Genomic DNA, 17,794 nt, shown 5'->3' with positions numbered 1-17,794 from the left:
TCGGACAGGAAACTTATCTCCATCCAATTAAGCCCAATTAAGGGCTTACCAACACGAAAATTTTAATTTCAATCAGTTTCCCACCTGAGACAGGTTTCCAATCAAAAAACAAACTCAGCTCCTGTTTTCCGCCTCCGTGGTAAAAATTCCACCTCCCCCGTGTCTGATTATGTGTCTGGCTGTCTCACCTGTGCCTGTGAGCAACCTATTCCTCAAAGTGATTCTCCTGAATTTAATTTTTTACAATTGTAGATTGTGGTGTATTTAAAGAAAATAGGATTAGTCAAGATACAAAAAAACTGATCATTAAAGATGATCTAATATCAGACACGGAATGGTGCAATTAGCGGAAGATTCTTTCACGCAAAACGAAATGTTAGAGAGTTCAAAAATATTCCACTCGCATTTTGTGCTTTTATAAAATTAGGATTATCCGTCAGATCACCACAGTGACCAAAATGGAAAAATTTAGAAGTACTTTTTAAATTGGTCTAGTTTTTAAGTTCCACTTGTTTAAAAACACATTGGGGGATTGAATTCCCCCAATTTCCTGCTGTAGTTTTGGTGGAAACCCCAGGAAATGAAGTAAATGACCTTTTACTCAGTTTCTCCAAGGTTTTTCCTGATCTTCCCATGAAATAACACAGAAATTCCACAACGATTCCGCCCCACAATATCTTATTTCCAACTATTTGTACATTTCAATGATACTCTATAATGATTGCACGTTTGTATGCAGGAATAATCACTAAATATTTTATCTTAATGACCAAAACAAATGACTATTATCATCAATTGAAGAGCAGGAAATGTTGCTGCAGTAATGGGCTTTGAAATCACAGAGACTCCAGATGGATTAATGTGCCTTGCTCCTGTCTCTTAACTCTGTCCTGTTGTGATCTCCACAATGATTGTTGTTATCCCAAATGGGACTATAATAAGTAGGTTACAGATGCCAGGGTGTAGTTGTGTTATATTCAGCATGTTCAACAGCAATTGTTTACAGTGTAAAATAATACTCAAATGGCCATCCAGTTTAAGGATAGGTGGATTTATAGGTTGAACTGGCCAAGCATCGGTCATGGCTCAGTGGGTAGCATTCTTGAGTCTAAGACAAGAAGGTTGTGGGTTCGTGTCCCACTCCAGTGCAGTTCTGACAGAGTGCTGCACTGTCTATTGGATGCAACGGTAAACAGAGGCTCTACCAGCCTTCTCCGTTGGACTTAAGAGATCCTGTGGCACTATACTGAACAATACCAGGGAAGTTCTTCCCAGTGTCCTGTTTAATATTTATCCCTCAATCAACACCACTAAACACATTATCCGGTCATATCACATTGCTGTATGTGGGGGCTTGCTGTGCACAAATTGGCTACCATGTTTCTTACATTACAACAGTGACTAGACTTTGAAAAATGCTTCATTGGGTGAAAAACACTTTGGAATGTCCTGAGGTCATGGAAGGTGCTATATAAATGTAAGTCTTACTGGGAAACAAATTCCTTCTCAGTGATTTCCAGATCCTAATTCACATGAACAACCATGTTCGCCTACTCGCTGCACCAGTCCTTGGAGAATTTGAGCAACTTCTGCTCTTCTGCCTTACCACTGACAAGAGATTCCTCAAATACCAAGAAGTCATGGGGCTGTTATAATTAGCTTTGCAGTTCACATGATGCAGAACATGCCCTGTGCTGACATTTAACTGCAGACGTGTGATTCAAACTGCTCTATGCTGTCAGTAATCAGAGCGATGGTTTACAGTTCTCACCCATTAACCCCTCTCACCATGCCTGGGGGCCAAGAGTTTTGAGCCACCCAATCTAAACAGAGTGATTATCTGACTGTTCATTTCTGAATGAGTCAAATTCTTCTTCAGCTGGAATGCATTTGGAACTGAAGATAAATGTTCACTTTCTGACTGTTCATGTAGGTGTTTCTTTGGAACAGAAACATCTTATACTATGTGACCTTTAACCACAGTCTGTGTCAATCGACAGATTTATTTTCAATGTGATTTTGCCCAGGTCCTTCCCACCACTCCCCATCCCACCTCTTAAAGCTGCTGGTTCCTGCTGGGATGCAAGTTCAACAGGGGCAGCCGTCCTGGAGTCTGGAGTGGGAAACACCTAGGATAATGAGGAGGAGGAGTTAACTATTAAACTATCAAATTCTTGTCTTTCTCCTGGTGTTAACTAGAGAGTGGAACTCACTTTGTGAGGGATCATCACTTGCCCTGTAGATCTACAGCCAAGACTTTGATATAAAAAAGCAGGAACTTAGAATAAAAAAGGATAAGAAACAAGGTGACTTCATGGACTGATCATGAAACAGCTGGAGTCACAGATGGGGCAAGCTGTTATATTCTACTGTTAAAGAAACAGTCATTAGTTGCATCAAGATTCAAGCAGCCAGTCACCCGACAGCATTCTGTACAAAGTACAAATACCTTCTGTGGACAGTTGGAATTTGATCTGGTTCCTGAAAAGATGAAGGTGGAATAGCCCAGCTTGTTACTGGCACAAGATACCTGATGCAGGACAGCAAGCCCCCAGCTGTTCAATTCAGGTAGATTCTGCACCAACATTGCCCACAGGTCCTTGTCCATGCAAAAATAATTTTAACAACCTATTGACCAATGGCTGCATGAAGAATCTCTTATGGCTGATAGTTAGAGCTGCAAGGAGTGGCAAAGTCTACTGTCAGGTACTTGTATCTGAGTCTCTGTGCACCCAGGCTCTACTCTGTCAATCTCCCTGAATTTATCATCCTTATTTTAATTTCTGTCCTGATTCAGTTGTCGGACCATTGCTAATTTGGGAGACAGAGTTAGACATTGCCAAATCTCTCTATGTTCAAACTTAGCTCAGAATGGAAGGATGAAAGTTTTCTCCGCCTGTTGAAGGTAATGCCACCATACATGGTGAATTTCAATAGGTAGTATAAAGGAAGCTTTAATCTGCATCTATCACATGTTATACCTGACCTGAGAATGTTCAATGGGGCATTATAGAAGGTGCTTTACCCTGCATCTAACTTGTACTGTACTTGATCTGGAGGTATTTGATGGGGCAGTGTAGAGGTAGTGTTACTCTGCATCTAACCATTAAATTGATCAAATAAAGCCTGCATATTGTCACAATGTCTGTCGAGTCAATGCAATGCCACTTACTTGAACCAGATCCACAACCTGGGGAGAGTTGCCCATTGGCACAAGTGCACATGTTTGGTCTGGAGCAGAACCCATCACCGCACGTGTTCCGACAAATGGCTGGACAAAGACAAAAGGAAAAGCACTTTAAAAACTGCCAGCTCAGTGTAAAGCAATCAAATATATAATTGGCTGTTATTAGGTCACCTTTAACTCAGTTGCAGCCAAGATTCATCCATTTATGGTCATGTTACTGTGTCACATTTACAGCAACATATTGCTGTTACATCTACAGTGAAGTTGTAGTTATATTGATTGTTGACAATACCCTGTTACATTTACAGTGACACTACGCCGTTACATCTACAGTGATGTTATGTTGTTACATTTGAAGTGACAATAAGCAGTCACATGATGGGTAGTAGCCTTTCTGGGTTTGACGTGGTTTGGCATTGTCAAAGATTAGCTTCCTGTGTCTCTGCTACAAGAATGTTAACCTTTCATCTTTTGACTGGCTCGAAATGTCCTTTTCTTGAACTGATTTCAGCCAATCAAAACCCTTGCAAGTTGTGCCCACCTTTAAATGATTGGGAGAAAGAATTAAAATGATTTAGAAAGGTAGATTAGGTTGGTTAGATAGATAAGAAAAACAATTTCAATGAAAGAGGAAAAGACGAGAGGAAGAGAGAAGAAAAGTGAGCTGAAGTAAACATTTATATTTTCATTTAAAATGCATAGGTAAGTTTGAGCGTTAATGATGGGAATGTTCAAAATCTGAGAAATTATCTTACTACAATATTAACATCCATTTCAGTGTTAGATTGTGTGAACTGAAATCTTATTTAAAACGCTTGCTGGCCTAGGGGCTCATTTGGATCCACAGGCATTAGCGTTGCCAACTCTGGTTGGATGTATTCCTGGAGGTTTCATCATAAGACCTCCCACCTCCAATGACCCGACATAATCAAACAGCTACTTTTTCCCATTTCCAATATTTCTATAACTAATAAGAATATGAAAGAAGCAATTTTTTTTAATAATGCCTCTATGATTCTCCCCCCAGGTTGCTGACAGCAGTGTCCAGTAGGTTAATCTTCAATTCCTGGGACTCCAGGGCAATCCTGGAGGCTGGCAGCCCCAAAACGTTAGTCCAATGGCTGATGTGTGCTGCAACACGAAACCTGATGCAGTTGGAAAAATTATGGGTTATTTTTGGAATATGGCAGTTGAGTATTGCATCAGGAACTCAGTCTCTGTTTGACACTAAATGGTCTCCAGTACATTAATATGATAGATTTGAATGAGCATCGAAGAGAAAAAGAATGTAACCCAAAGAGGCCACATTAAAATAAGTTTCCCCGTGGATAGAGCTGGCTGTACTTACGCACAATGCATTGGTTACCACCAGGCAATGTTTTCCATCCAGGGCAACAATAGGAATGAAATCGAGACCCACACACATTTGGCCTGAAAGAAAATGAAAGATATTAGTTACGCAGCTTCCTCTGATCTCATCAGCTCCTGTAGCGCAAGTTGTACTCAAAGTACTGGTAATGGTGGAGCAGAGGTTGGGATGAGGACTATTGCAGTTACTTCTTCCTATCGCCATCCATATCGGTGTTGTTTGTTTACACTGATATGGTAATAACACCACAATATTAAAGGGATGGAATAACTTCTTTCCTGCAGATCGCAGTACGGTTTTTTTGTACTCATCTCTGGAAGGTTTCATTCTAGATGTTTCTAGTAACATGAAGATTACTGTTTGTGATATCTGTAGAGAGGTATGAAACTGTACAAAAGTACAATAAGATCATAATTCACTTTAAGAATAAACCCCCAACTCATGGTACCCATAGATTCAAGTTTCTATCCTTGAATCCATGTGCAGCCTCCTTGCTGAAGACACTGCATGGTCAGGCCTGCATTCGTTTCCATACCTTTCCTTGATCAATTCAGTAAGAGGAGTCTCTGTGTGATTTGTCACCCCTCAGCTAGCCTTCTCACCCTCTAATGCTTCGAGACAAAGGGAACCCAAATGTGAGATTGACATTTGAATCCAACAGTTGGATTCTCATTCAAGGTTAATAGGAACATTACTGGCCTGCTTTTAAATCCATTTGCCAATGTTAAAAAATGGACCTTAGTGGCTCTCATTCATATCACTAATCAGACTTCCCACCTTAAGCAGAAGATAAAATTGAGATATTGCCTCACTAGAGGCCCACCCTATCTCCTGACCACATTGCCACTGCCACTGTGCGATAGTCACACAACATACACTGACCCATTGGATAAATCACCCTCCTGGTGTTAGAAGCTTCCTCCTGGGAAATAAGGAACATTTCCAAAATATCAGCAATTCCAGGGAATTTGATGGTCCAAAGGATTTCAAAGCTCACAGAGCATCATCATGTAGAGCTGAAATGGTCTTTCATTCTGAGGTGAAAGGTGAGCCTGGCTTTCCCAACAAGCCACAGTACATGTCTGGTTCAGGTCAATAATTGAATCTCTGAATCATCCACAGATAATTTGAGCCAAGGACTGATGGTATATAAGTTTATTACAACGAGAACTCAACAACTCTAGTGGGATTTACTGATATTGAATGATCCATGTAAATGGTTCAAACAAAAAAGGGTGAAAGGTTCAAAGGCACTCAGTGCCTGATTACAGAACCCAATATCGGGAAGTGGGGGGGCCTGCTGAGAGTCACCCTCTGTCCTTGCTGCCGACCCCCTACACCCCATTCCCCCACAAAATCCTTTACGCCATCACTTACCTCTGGCCTGGGTCACTCCATGATCCTGGGCCTCTGATGGGTGCCATTCCAACAGCAGTCACCGCCTCCCCAGTGGTGCTGCCGAGCAAACGAGCTGCCAGCCTTTGTTTGGCCGGCAGTTCGCGGCGAGCGGGACTTCCCATCCCCAGGGTCCTGATCCCAGCCTGTTAATTGCCTGCTTGCCTTGTCATAAAGCGGGTCTTCCCCAAAGGAAGGTCACAACATGAAATTTTAACTCACTTTCTCTCTCTACAGATGCTGCCAGACCTGCTCAGTATTTTCAGCACTTTCTGTTTTTATTTCAGATTTCCAGTATCTATAGTATTTTGCTTTTATACCTCATTTAAGGCGCTCCTTAAAACCTACTTCTTTGACCAAGCTTTTGGTCATCTGTCCTAATATCTCCTTATGTAGCTCAGTGTCATTTTCCCACTGCAGTCACTGTGATATTCACACAGCATGCACTGACCCCCTGGATAATGCTCCTATGAAACAGCTTGGGATGTTTTACTACGTTAAAAGTGTTATATAAATGAAAGTTGTTGTTTTTGTTGCTTCCAAGAATACGATTTTCCCTTACATCAATACCAAACCTAGTCAACTCCACTTAAACAGATACCAGATCCAAAAAGGAAATCCTAACATTCCGCCCCAAAGCCTTTATACCCGTGTCCATTGTATACAACTGCACTCCAAGCAAAATATTCCAACACAAATTCCAGAACCAAAGATAGCATATTCTCTAATTATCTGTTTTAATCGAAGCTCATGTTTCTAAATCCAGGCAATCCGTTTTATTGTAGAAAATGGACAGTCTTACTACTGTATGGTTTTATTTAGCTTGAATTACTAGACAGATGACTGATTACACCAGACAAATCAACCAGTGTGCAATAGCCTGCAACAGGAACAGAGTCGGAATTAAAGGACAGGGTGCATGCACTCAGAGATATCTGATCTTATATTGAGAGACTCCCAGGGAATAGCCAAGGCTCACAGAGCAGGATATCCCCACAGTTGGAAAGATAGGATGAAGTAAATCACGTAGTAGCAATTAAGTGATATCAAGCTTGGGTTTCAAAAGACTGTAAATTGGAATAGAAAGACTTAAGGAAGTGAGGATTTCTACAGTATTAAGGTCTTGGAAGAGAATTATTTAGAGTAGCAGGTAATGTGTTGCGTGTTAATTTCAGAACATTGAAAATACTAGGAGGAGGAAGCTGCAGTAGGATGCAGTTCTTGGAGCTTAGGAGGTACAAGAGAGGAGAGTCCAGAGGACTACTGACCACAGTGATACCAATCTCCTATTGCACTGTGTAAACACACTGAATCATTTAGTATAATCATTAACCAAACACAGAGGACAGAGGCAAGCTAGGACCAGTAAAGACATCCCTGAAACTGGTGGCTCTAAACTCAATTTAAATTAATGTCCCATTACCTCTTTTATGATAACTTGATTTTAACAGGAGCTTAAAGACATTGGTGACCAAGTAGAAGCACTGTTAAACTCAGTTTGTGCCAATTGGGATTCTATTCCAATATCATGAGGAAATGTTTAAAGTATAATCACATTTCTGGGTTTTACAATTGTTTCTGACGTAAATCCCAAAGCCTTGACCAGTGATATGTTAAGTTGGGTTACTAATCGTTTTACTACATGAACACCTTGATTCTTGGGCTTTGTGTTTCAGGAATACTTGTGAGGAATTTTGATCTAGTGATGGTAATGGACTGAGTCTATCTTGACTCAGGCTGTAACAATCTTTGGTGGGCTCTAAATCTGAGGATTAGGAAATTTAATTGGGTGCCTCTGAAACTTGAATAAAAGCAAAATACTGCGGATGCTAGAAATCTGAAATAAAAACAGAAAGTGCCGGAAATACTCAGCAAGTCTGGCAGCATCTGTGGAAAGAGGAACAGAGTTAATGTTTCAAGTCTGTGACCTTTCATCAGAAAAGGTCACAGACCTGAAACATTAACTCTGCTTCTCTATCTACAGATGCTGCCAGACCTGCTGAATATTTCCAGCACTTTCTGTTTTTATGCCTCTGAAACTTGAATTTCTGACCATCTGATTTCAGCCTGGTGAGGGCTGCAATTGGCCTCGGGGCTTAAGTTAGGGAGGACAATCATTAGCCTGGGGTCCTGCTCCTGATCACTATCCACCGACTCCTGCTGGAAAATGCCTGGATTGAGATTAGGATCAGGTTCAGCAGATCTCCGAGTATAGAATCATAAAAAGTTTATGGCACAGAAAGAGGACACTTGGCCCATCGTGTCTGTGCTGGTATGGGAGAGTGCACCCTCCAGTTCCTCCCCCAGTACACCTTGGGATTGTGCCTTAGTAAGAGTCAGAGCGTTCTTAAAACGAATCAAAAAGAAATCAATGAATCCAGAATACATGAAGCCTCACACTATCCAATCTTACAACATCAGAAAACTCTTGAGTCATATTGAGAGAACATTCAAAGTAAGTCCCTGCTCAGCCATTGTTGTATTTTCACCCGAATCTGCACCCATTTCTACAAAAAATGTCCCTAACCTAGCCATGGAGTACTCAAAGTCATCATAGACTTATTTTGCATGGCTCATTAAGTCAAATTGCCATTTTGTCTTCTCCCTGGCTCCATGTTGTCCCCTGTGAGGGTAGAGAGTCTGGGCCGCATGTAATTTTCAGAAAACTTTGCATTTCAGAAACTGCCTCCGAGTCCTCCAGTTCGGACTTTATTAGCAATGTGTTCAGGCAGTAGGGGCTGGGAAATTCAGACCGGCAGGTGGACAGTGCACTAATGGTACCCTCGCTTAATAATACATAACTTCTAAAAGCACAGGAGAGTCTTCTCCATTTTAAAGGGTCACTGAGCACTGAAGCTCACCCAATAGGGTGGGATTTCAATAGATGAGAATCGAATTGGAATTGTGGCCCTAGAATTGAGACTCTAGTACTGTATCAAGGCTGAAACTAAACCTGTTCCAGGGCTGAAGGCAGGACACACCAGATCGATCCCAGGTCTGTAATAGGCTGAAACTAGGCATGCGCCATCTCATTCCACACAAGGCTCTTTCCCTTCAGCTAGTTATAGAGAAATCTAACCTTACTTCATTAAAAACTACATTAACAATGATTAAAATCAAACATGTTGTGTCAACCCACTGAATGGGCTGCCCTTATCTATCTCTATTGTAGTAACCTGAGAAACATTCAATCGATTCATTTTTCATGCCAGTTTTACTCATCAATTTTCTTTCCTCTCCTGTAAGCAGCCACTTCTAATGGGTACAGTACACCAGATGCTGACCTTTACTAGGTACATTTTCCCAGATACTGACTTACTGGTGTAAAGTTCCCTGGGCGATGACTCTAATAGGGGCACAGTTTCCTGAGTAATAACACAGGCTGGCATACAGTTCCCCAGGCGATAACTTTGACAGTGGCACAGTTCCCCGGGTGATAACACTGGCTGGGATACAATTCCTTGGTGATGTCACTGGCTACGGAACAGTTCCCCGGGTGATATCACTGGTTGGGGTACAGTTCCTTGGGTGATGACTCTGACTGGGATACAGTCATCTTCAGCTACTTCATCAACGACCTTCCTTCAATTATAAGGTCAGAAGTGGGGATGTTCGCTGATGATTGCACAATGTTCAGCACCATTCACAACTCCTCAGATACCGAAACAGTCCATGTAGAAATGCAACAAGACCTGAACAATATCCAGGTTTGGGCTGATAACTGGCAAGTAACATTCACGCCACACAAGTGCCAGACAATGACCATCTCCAACAAGAGAGAATCTAACCATCTCCCCTTGACATTCAATGGCATTACCATCACTGAATCCCCCACTATCAATATCCTAAGGGCTACCCTTGACCAGAAACTGAACTAGAGTAGCCATATAAATACCGTGGCTACAAGAGCAGGTCAGAGGCTAGGAATCCTTCGGCGAAAAACTCACCTCCTGACTCCCCAAAGCCTGTCCACCAAATACAAGGCACAAGTCAGGAGTGTGATGGAATACTCTCCACTTGCCTGGATGAGTGCAGCTCCAAAAACACTCAAGAAGCTCGACACCATCCAGGACAAAGCAGCCCGCTTGATTGGCACCCCATCCACAAACATTTACTCCCTCCACCACCGACGCACAGTGGCAGCAGTATGTACCATCTACAAGATGCACTGCAGCAATGCACCAAGGCTTCTTAGACAGCACCTTCCAAACTCGCGACCTCTACCAACTAGAAGGACAAAGGCAGCTAATGCTTGGGAATACCACCACCTGCAAGTTCCCCTCCAAGTCACACAACATCCTGACGGAACTATATCGCCATTCCTTCACTGTTACTGGGTCAAAATCCTGAAACTCTCTTCCTAACAGCACTGTGGGTGTCCCTACCTCACATGGACTGCAGCGGTTCAAGAAGGCAGCTCACCACCACCTTCTCAAGGGCAATTAGGGATGGGCAATAAATGCTGGGCTAGCCAGCGACGCCCACATCCCATGAACGAATTTTAAAAAAATTCCCCGGGTAATATCACTGGCTGGGGAACAGTTCCCCAGGCGATGTCACTGACCGGGGTACAGTTCCCCTGGCGATGTCACTGACTGGGGAACAGTTTCCCAGGCGATGTCACTGACTGGGGAACAGTTCCCCAGGCGATGTCACTGACTGGGGTACAGTTCTCCAGGCGATGCCACTGACTGGGGAACAGCTCCCCTGCCAATGACGCTGACTGGGGTACAGTCCCCGGGTGATATCACTGGCTAGGGTACAGTTCCCCGGTGATGACACTGACTGGGGTACAGTTCCCCGGGTGATGACACTGACTGGGGTACAGTTCCCGGATGATATCACTGGCTAGGGTACAGTTCCCCGGGTGATGACTCTGACTGGGGTACAGTTCCCCAGGCGATGTGACTGGCTGGTGTACAGTTCCTGGGTGGATTGTCTAGCTAGGGTACAGTTCCCTGGGTGATGACACTGGCTGGGGTACATTTCCTTGGGCAATGTCACTGGCTGTTATACAGTTCCCTGGGTGATGTGACTAGCTGGCATACAGTTCCCTGGGTGATGTGACTGGCTGGGGTACAGTTCCCCGTGTGATGACATTGGCTAGGGTACAGTTCCCCTTTCTGAGATGTAGATCTACAAGCACGAGAAGATTTTCAGAGCCGCTCCCTTCCGCCACCCCCAACCCTCCCATGTGTCCATGTCATGAACCTGTACAGTAAATATCAACACAGAATATAAAACTGTGGGAAATGGCTGCACAATCGAGCCCAAACATTTTGTCACCTATATCCACAAACACTTACATTCAACAGAACAGGAACAGAAATCCTGCTTGATTTTGCCTTTCTTAACCCACGTTCACTTAGACTAATTTTAGCCTCTCACCCACTACTGTCACCCAGTTGAGATCAAACAATGAACCTGGGCTCTACCTGATCTATATCAGTTACTGACTGAGTCAGAGAGCCTAAACAAGAAGTCTCAATGCAACAAAGAGTTAAATATGCCTGGCTTTGAAGGATTCAGGAACACAAATGCTTCCTGTTGCTCAAAAGCCACTTGTTGAAGCAAACCCACAATTTGAAGTAGTGATTCTAATTACTGTCTCCTTTCCCCGGAGTTTCTGTTACAATAAGGATTCATTTGAAAATCACAACTGTGAACAGCAAACAATGACCTTAATTTTGCCTCAAGTTAGACTAAAGTCTCAACTGCAAGTGCTAAGTACAAACAGTATCTATTGTAAGTGTATTTGGTCCGTTAAATCTGTAATTACACCTCTGTCCATACAGAATGACCGGGATAACTATGCTGCCAATTGGGCAGTTTATACACAGAGCACATTTACATCAACACTTCTGCCCAACATATGTGAGTGTCCTGTTGAAATAGCGAAAGAAGTAATAGGCAGTAAGTACAGGCCTCCAATAACCTTCATTTCCTTCCCTACCCTGCCAGTCCAAGCCGGATAGAACTTTTAATTGAAGCAGGAAATTAATATGCTTGAAATCATTCTGGTTTAAACTGACCAGATAGGCTGCAATAGACTAAACTTGCAGTTTAACCAGTCTTTCATCACATCAATGGATACAAGAACAAGAACACACAAGAAATAGGAAGAGAAGTAGACCATATGGCCCATTGAGCCTGCTCCACCATTCAATACGATCATGGCTGATCTAGGGCTTCAATTCCACTTTCCCCCCTGCTCCTCATATTCGTTTATTCCCTGCGAGACCAAAATTCTGTCTATCCCAGCCTTAAATGTATTCAATGATGGAGCATCCACAACCCTCCGGGGTAAAGAATTCCAAAGGTTCACAATCCTTTGAGTGTAGTAATTTCTCATCTCAGTTCTGAATGATTGGCTCCTTATCCTGAGACTAAGGCCCCACGTTCTAGATTCCCCGACCAGCGGAAACAATCTCTCAGCTTCTACCCTAACAAGCCCCTTCAGAATATATTTGATACATTTGACATGGGAATCAGAGTAACAGTTAAATCCCCTACCTCCTAGTCTGTTTGTGTCAGTGGATGAAGCTCAGGTCGGCCATTTCATTCTGGCCAATGTGATCCAATGAATAAATAGTCGAGCCAACAGGGCTGAGTGGAGAGGTATAGATTGACAGGTATTCTGCAAAGTTACTCCACTGTGTTACACAAAATTTTTCTTCAGCAGATTAAATGGATGGGATGGAGTCCACAATATGGTACATTGTGTATTGACTGTGGAAGGAGATTGAGTCCATGATAGGGTCGATTACATCTGGGCTGTAGAGAGTGGTTCAATGGGTTGAATGGCCATTTTCTTGCCCCACACTTTCTTCTGTTATGGTATTATATAGACAATATATAATTTGGGGTAATATATAACTTGTGCTTTGCTAGCCTTTAGACCTCAGAAATTCACAACAGCACATATCCTTCACCCCTGTGAGACCACATGCCTTCTTTAAACAGCATGTACTTTTTTCTCAAAATTTCTCCTCTCTTTTTCTTAGGCTATAGCTCCAGGGACACCACCAGCCCCCAGTATATCTATAAACTGACCATATTTCATGCGAGTGTTGAGAGGATATTTGACTGCAAGAAGCATCATAGCTAAGTTCAATTATGCCATGTCCTGGCTGCATTTACTTACATATATTCAAGCTGGCCCACTGGATAGTGATTAGGAGCAGCAACGACGAGTAAGTTTTGTTTTCTTGTCCCTATCCCACAAACATTGTTTACGTGACTCTCTACCACATGTTGTTTCTGACCAAGAGTGCAGACAAAGAGCTGAGATCACTCCTAAAGATGCTCTAGTGGAACTGCGAGGACTCGAAGAAAGAGTTATGGGAGTGGCAACGTTAAACATTCCCTCTAGTTTTTTCCCCCCCAACCCATAAGGCTAGCAACTCACCTATTCCTAGACTGGCTGACTGAGATAGGGAGCTCATTGTGTGGGGCATTACAAGAACTTTGGGTCATCAATTTACCTTGAACACAGCTGCCCAAAGAAAAAAATTAATGCAGTGCAATTCTGTAGATTTACTAGTTATCAAAGCAATGGTTTCAGTCTTTACAAACTCCCATTATCAATGAATCAATATTTAAATCTGCTGCAAATGGTGATTTCTGTGACACTAAACTATACCATCTTACAATCAAATTTCATTGGTAACATCCAAAAATAATGATGTAATTCTAAACTCTGTATTGCAAAAATTGTAGGACAACTTTCGAGTCAGGTCCTGACCCAACTCTGGAGAGAACCATTGGGAAACCCGTATGGAGAAGGCAGTCACTCACACCTTGGTTTTGACACTACATGGAGTAAACCTCCAGTGTGGTTTAAACCAGGCTTAAAATGTGTTTGTGCAGGGGCCACTGGAGCAGATTTCCACATGAGTGTGTAAACCTCAAATACACGGAACTCTCTCCTGACCGAGAAAATCTGTATCAGAACTGGGCAGAAATCAGGCAGTATAAATAAGTCCTGCATAGCTGTCATCAGACCCTTTGCTACAGTATAAATGCACTCTGTATTGCATTTATATCTAGAGTGCTGTGTCACTCAAAACACAATCTAGCACATTGCAAATTGGGTGAAAGAATTATAGTGTAACAGTGGAAAAAGGCTGGTCTTTTAACTTGTGTTAACTGCGGATTCAAGGGGAGACTAACTTTTGTATTCAGCCTCATTAAAAACAGATTAATCCCTGTGATGTAATTACAATAATATATTCACACAGCGTGTGTTTGAATCAATCCAGCTCACTTTGCACTGTGTTTTACTTATGAAATCCAGAGGAAAGGTTATCAAATTGATCAGTCAGAGAGAGAGAGAGAAACAACATTGTCAATCCAACATTAGAAGTTAAGAAATATCTCCTTTAATACATTAAATATATCAATCAGCATCTTCACTGATACTGTCCACATCAGATTATCAATTGTGAATTTAAACTCGCTGCATTTTTTTAAATTCAGTAATATTTGCAATAACCAATGTTTCAAACATCACACTAAAAACATCTGCCCCTATATACTAGCCCATAAGCTGCAATGTATAGATTTGTAATGTTAAGTAAACTCACCAAACCTACCAAATATAATAAATCAGCTATTATCTCAAGAGTTCTTTCAAGGGAAATCATTGAGGATCTCCATGCTCCAGTCTCACCTCCTAGTGGACATTACACTGATTGAACTGTGTAGAAAATTGAGTTGGGTGGGGAGGTCCCACATATAGATAAGTCTTCAGGTTTCAGACACTATGTTTGCCATAGAGGATTTGAGTTACTTAGAAATGCATTGGATTATTAGGGAAAAAAGTCTCCATTTTATTGGGTTTCAAACATCTGGAAAAGTGATCATTTTTGCCACTTGCTGATGCATTTTAATGCAACTCTCACTGCTATTATAATGGAGCAGCTTTGCTCCTGCATCAGATTGTAAATTACACTCTGCACGTGTAGCATTCAAAAGGAATCACTTGGTTCAACCGCTAACCAGGAGAATGAATTATTCATGGAGCTTTAATCTGAATTGAGGGTCTCAGTGGTGTATACATTTCAACTCAACTGACACTTAAAGTTAATTGTAACTGAATTACAAAAAGCTCATGAAAATCAACTCAGGGAGCTATGGCAAGCTAGCCACCAGCAGCACACCATGCTCATTGTTCCATCACTGTCTAGTTTTGCAGCTTCTGGGTGTCTGCCAGTAGTGACTAAAAGCATAATGCCTTCATCCTTCAATGGTACACATGTACAAGGCCGTTTAGTGGCCCCCATAAAAAATGCAGGTTTCCCTGAAATTTTTACACAAGTTAATTCAAATCCCACATACTTTCTGGGTAATTGTGTAGATTTATGATTTATACAAGATCCAGACCAGTGGCCAGCAGTCTCCATTTATTCCGACTGTATCTTTGACAATAATCTCGATACAAAAATCATCATTGCCAACTTAGTGCTTTCACTACCTTGGCTCTACTCACCCGCCATTTAACCCCACATACAGTCAGCTCATTTCACTGCATTTTTCATTGTTTTACAGTTTAATAAAACCCAACTCATCTACCTTGGCCCTCTGGGATTTCCATTCATTAGACCTGTGCCTTTGTAAACTACAATCCAGGCCACTGGGCTGTGATTTTCATAGTAAATTGGATGGAATTATGGAATGTGATCCCAAAACAATGCTAAAAATCCTGGAATCCCATGTAATAAAAAATGGAATTGGACTCATTCAGCCACTTATAAACCATTACACTCTGATTAGAATGGATTTCCTGAGAGGCATTCTGAGCTGATTTCATGTGCTGCCTTATTATTTGGGGCTCTGGGTGCAGAGGGGCTGTTAAATGCATGGAAGAAAATTCACACAAAGACAATAAAGTTCAAATGCATGTTTTTCTTTTAAATGCAGATTTTAAAAGTTGATCCTAAAACTCTTCCAAAGTCTTGACGTTTTCCCAGTCCAGGCCAGAGTTCTCTAAGAGCCCCCTAAATATTTCTGCCCCCTTCCCAAGTCACATTCCAACCAAGACAAAGAACTGAGCTCCTCTCAAGAGTAAAACCCAAAACCTCAGTCCTGAATTAATTCAAATCCTCTCTTTATTAATCGATACATGAACATCCCCTTAAAATTGAAACACTAGGCACCGAACATCCTTTCACTCTGAGCCAGCAGCTGGCTTCCACTTTTAACCGCATTCCCAACACAAAAGCACAAAGTTTGAAGGAGACAAGCGGGAATGGGGTGGTGGGACGATCATGTTTCGGGTGGAACAGAGAGCGGATAAGTGGGCAAACTGTGGAGAGGTTCACAAGACACAAACTACACTCCCGAGTGCTTGTAACCTTTCATTTATTAAACAGGGTCATTTCAAAAAGGGGTGGTGGGGGTCAAACTTCAGATACTAAGCGTTGTAGCATTTGTGTTTGATACAAATTAGAATTTAATATACATAGACTCTAGTTATGAGAACTATGATTCACTGTTATGACCAGAGCTACAGTTAGAATGAAATGGCTGTGGTTTCCCCCATCTCTATTTCTTCTATTAGATATTTGACTGTAGTTTCTTTCGGATTATTTGCAAGGACTGAATTTTACCCTCTCAAGTTGTCTTGACCTCGTCTCCTGACCCGCGATTGTAATTCTCTGTCCCCGGCTCCTGTGAATCTCGCTGCTCCAAACTGGCTCTGTTGTTGGGTCAGTGCCTCTTCAATGGAAAGATAGATCAGAGCCGCACATCCCAGCACAAACTTGGCTATCCATCGTGCCCCCATGCTGCAACCTCCTGGAGAACGCTTCAAACTGCTGCACTCAGCCCCCCGATCCACTCCTATTGGGCTGGAGAGAGAGAGAGAGAGAGAGAGAAATTAAAGAGTTGTCTCAAACTCCCACTCCCCTCACATCAAGTCCTGACACAGGCAGCAGGCGATTCCGTGGAATGGAGGGGTAAGCACTGTGTACACAAGGGTTTTAAACAAAGAGGCAAAAGTTTATCATCAATGGGAGCGCTCTGCCGAGCAGCGGGAGGACATCTGCTTTTAATCAGGATACAGAGAATTCCTTCAGGGTCGGGAGATTCTGATCAGCCCAGAGCTCTTTGTTTGGTGGGGGATCTGGGCCGGGGAGGGAATAAAATCCTAACCCGAGGAGGGGGGTGGGGGGAGCTGGATCCAAACTGGGCAAGGAGGCGGTCCTTCATCGACACTGGTGAGGGGCTAACAGAGAAACCCAGCACATTCCTGAGCCAAACGTTTCTCAACTTCCATGGGGTCTGCAATTAGCAAGGAACAGCTAAAGATATTCAGCTGTAAGATCCCTTTCCAGGGATCGACTTCTCAGTTTCAAACTATCCCAACAATCCGTGACTTAGAAATGCGCCCTCAGGTATAAAAAAAAGAAAGAAAATAACAGGAGTGATCAGCAGAAAAGAGCAGACCTGGGGTGGAAACAAGCAAACCCACATCAGAATCACAGTTAAAGAGTACAAGCCCACTGATGACTACATCTGTACCTTGTGCTGCTAGATGTTACATTGCCAGTCAAATGGTTCACATTTAACAGATGATCACAGAATGCAGTCAATATAGTCACTGCTCCAAGGAAGAAAGATAGCCCAGCAAACCAAGAGTTTGTTCTCCACCCATCCAATTCCAATCCAAACCCAATCCTTACCCTTCATAGGTCTTCCGAAGAACTCCAGCTTCAGAAGCCAAAATCTGGCTTTGGTTTTATTTTAAAACCTCATTTCTAAATTCTTCCAACTGAATCTTTCATCAGAGTGGTTAGATCACATGTAAGTGTGCTACACGTTGCAATTTTGGTGAAAATCCC

General features: G+C 42.4%; 1 protein-coding gene across 1 annotated transcript in view; it reads right to left on the bottom strand.

Annotated features, from left to right (window-relative positions):
* Positions 1-16,787, bottom strand: part of fbn2b (fibrillin 2b) — a 245,998-nt gene extending 229,211 nt beyond the window's left edge. The window contains exons 1-3 of the mRNA XM_068016449.1: positions 16,562-16,787; positions 4,536-4,618; positions 3,173-3,271 (exon numbers count right to left, since the gene is read on the bottom strand). Of these exons, the coding sequence (XP_067872550.1) occupies positions 3,173-3,271; positions 4,536-4,618; positions 16,562-16,737 (358 nt within the window). The 5' untranslated portion in view covers positions 16,738-16,787. The remainder of the gene's footprint in view (positions 1-3,172; positions 3,272-4,535; positions 4,619-16,561) is intronic.
* Between the last annotated feature and the right edge of the window lie 1,007 nt (positions 16,788-17,794).

This window comes from Heterodontus francisci, chromosome 36, assembly GCF_036365525.1.
Source record: "Heterodontus francisci isolate sHetFra1 chromosome 36, sHetFra1.hap1, whole genome shotgun sequence".
NCBI lineage: Eukaryota > Metazoa > Chordata > Chondrichthyes > Heterodontiformes > Heterodontidae > Heterodontus > Heterodontus francisci.
The sequence above is the reverse complement of the archived record's forward strand: the minus strand, read 5'-3'. Positions and strand labels throughout refer to the sequence as shown.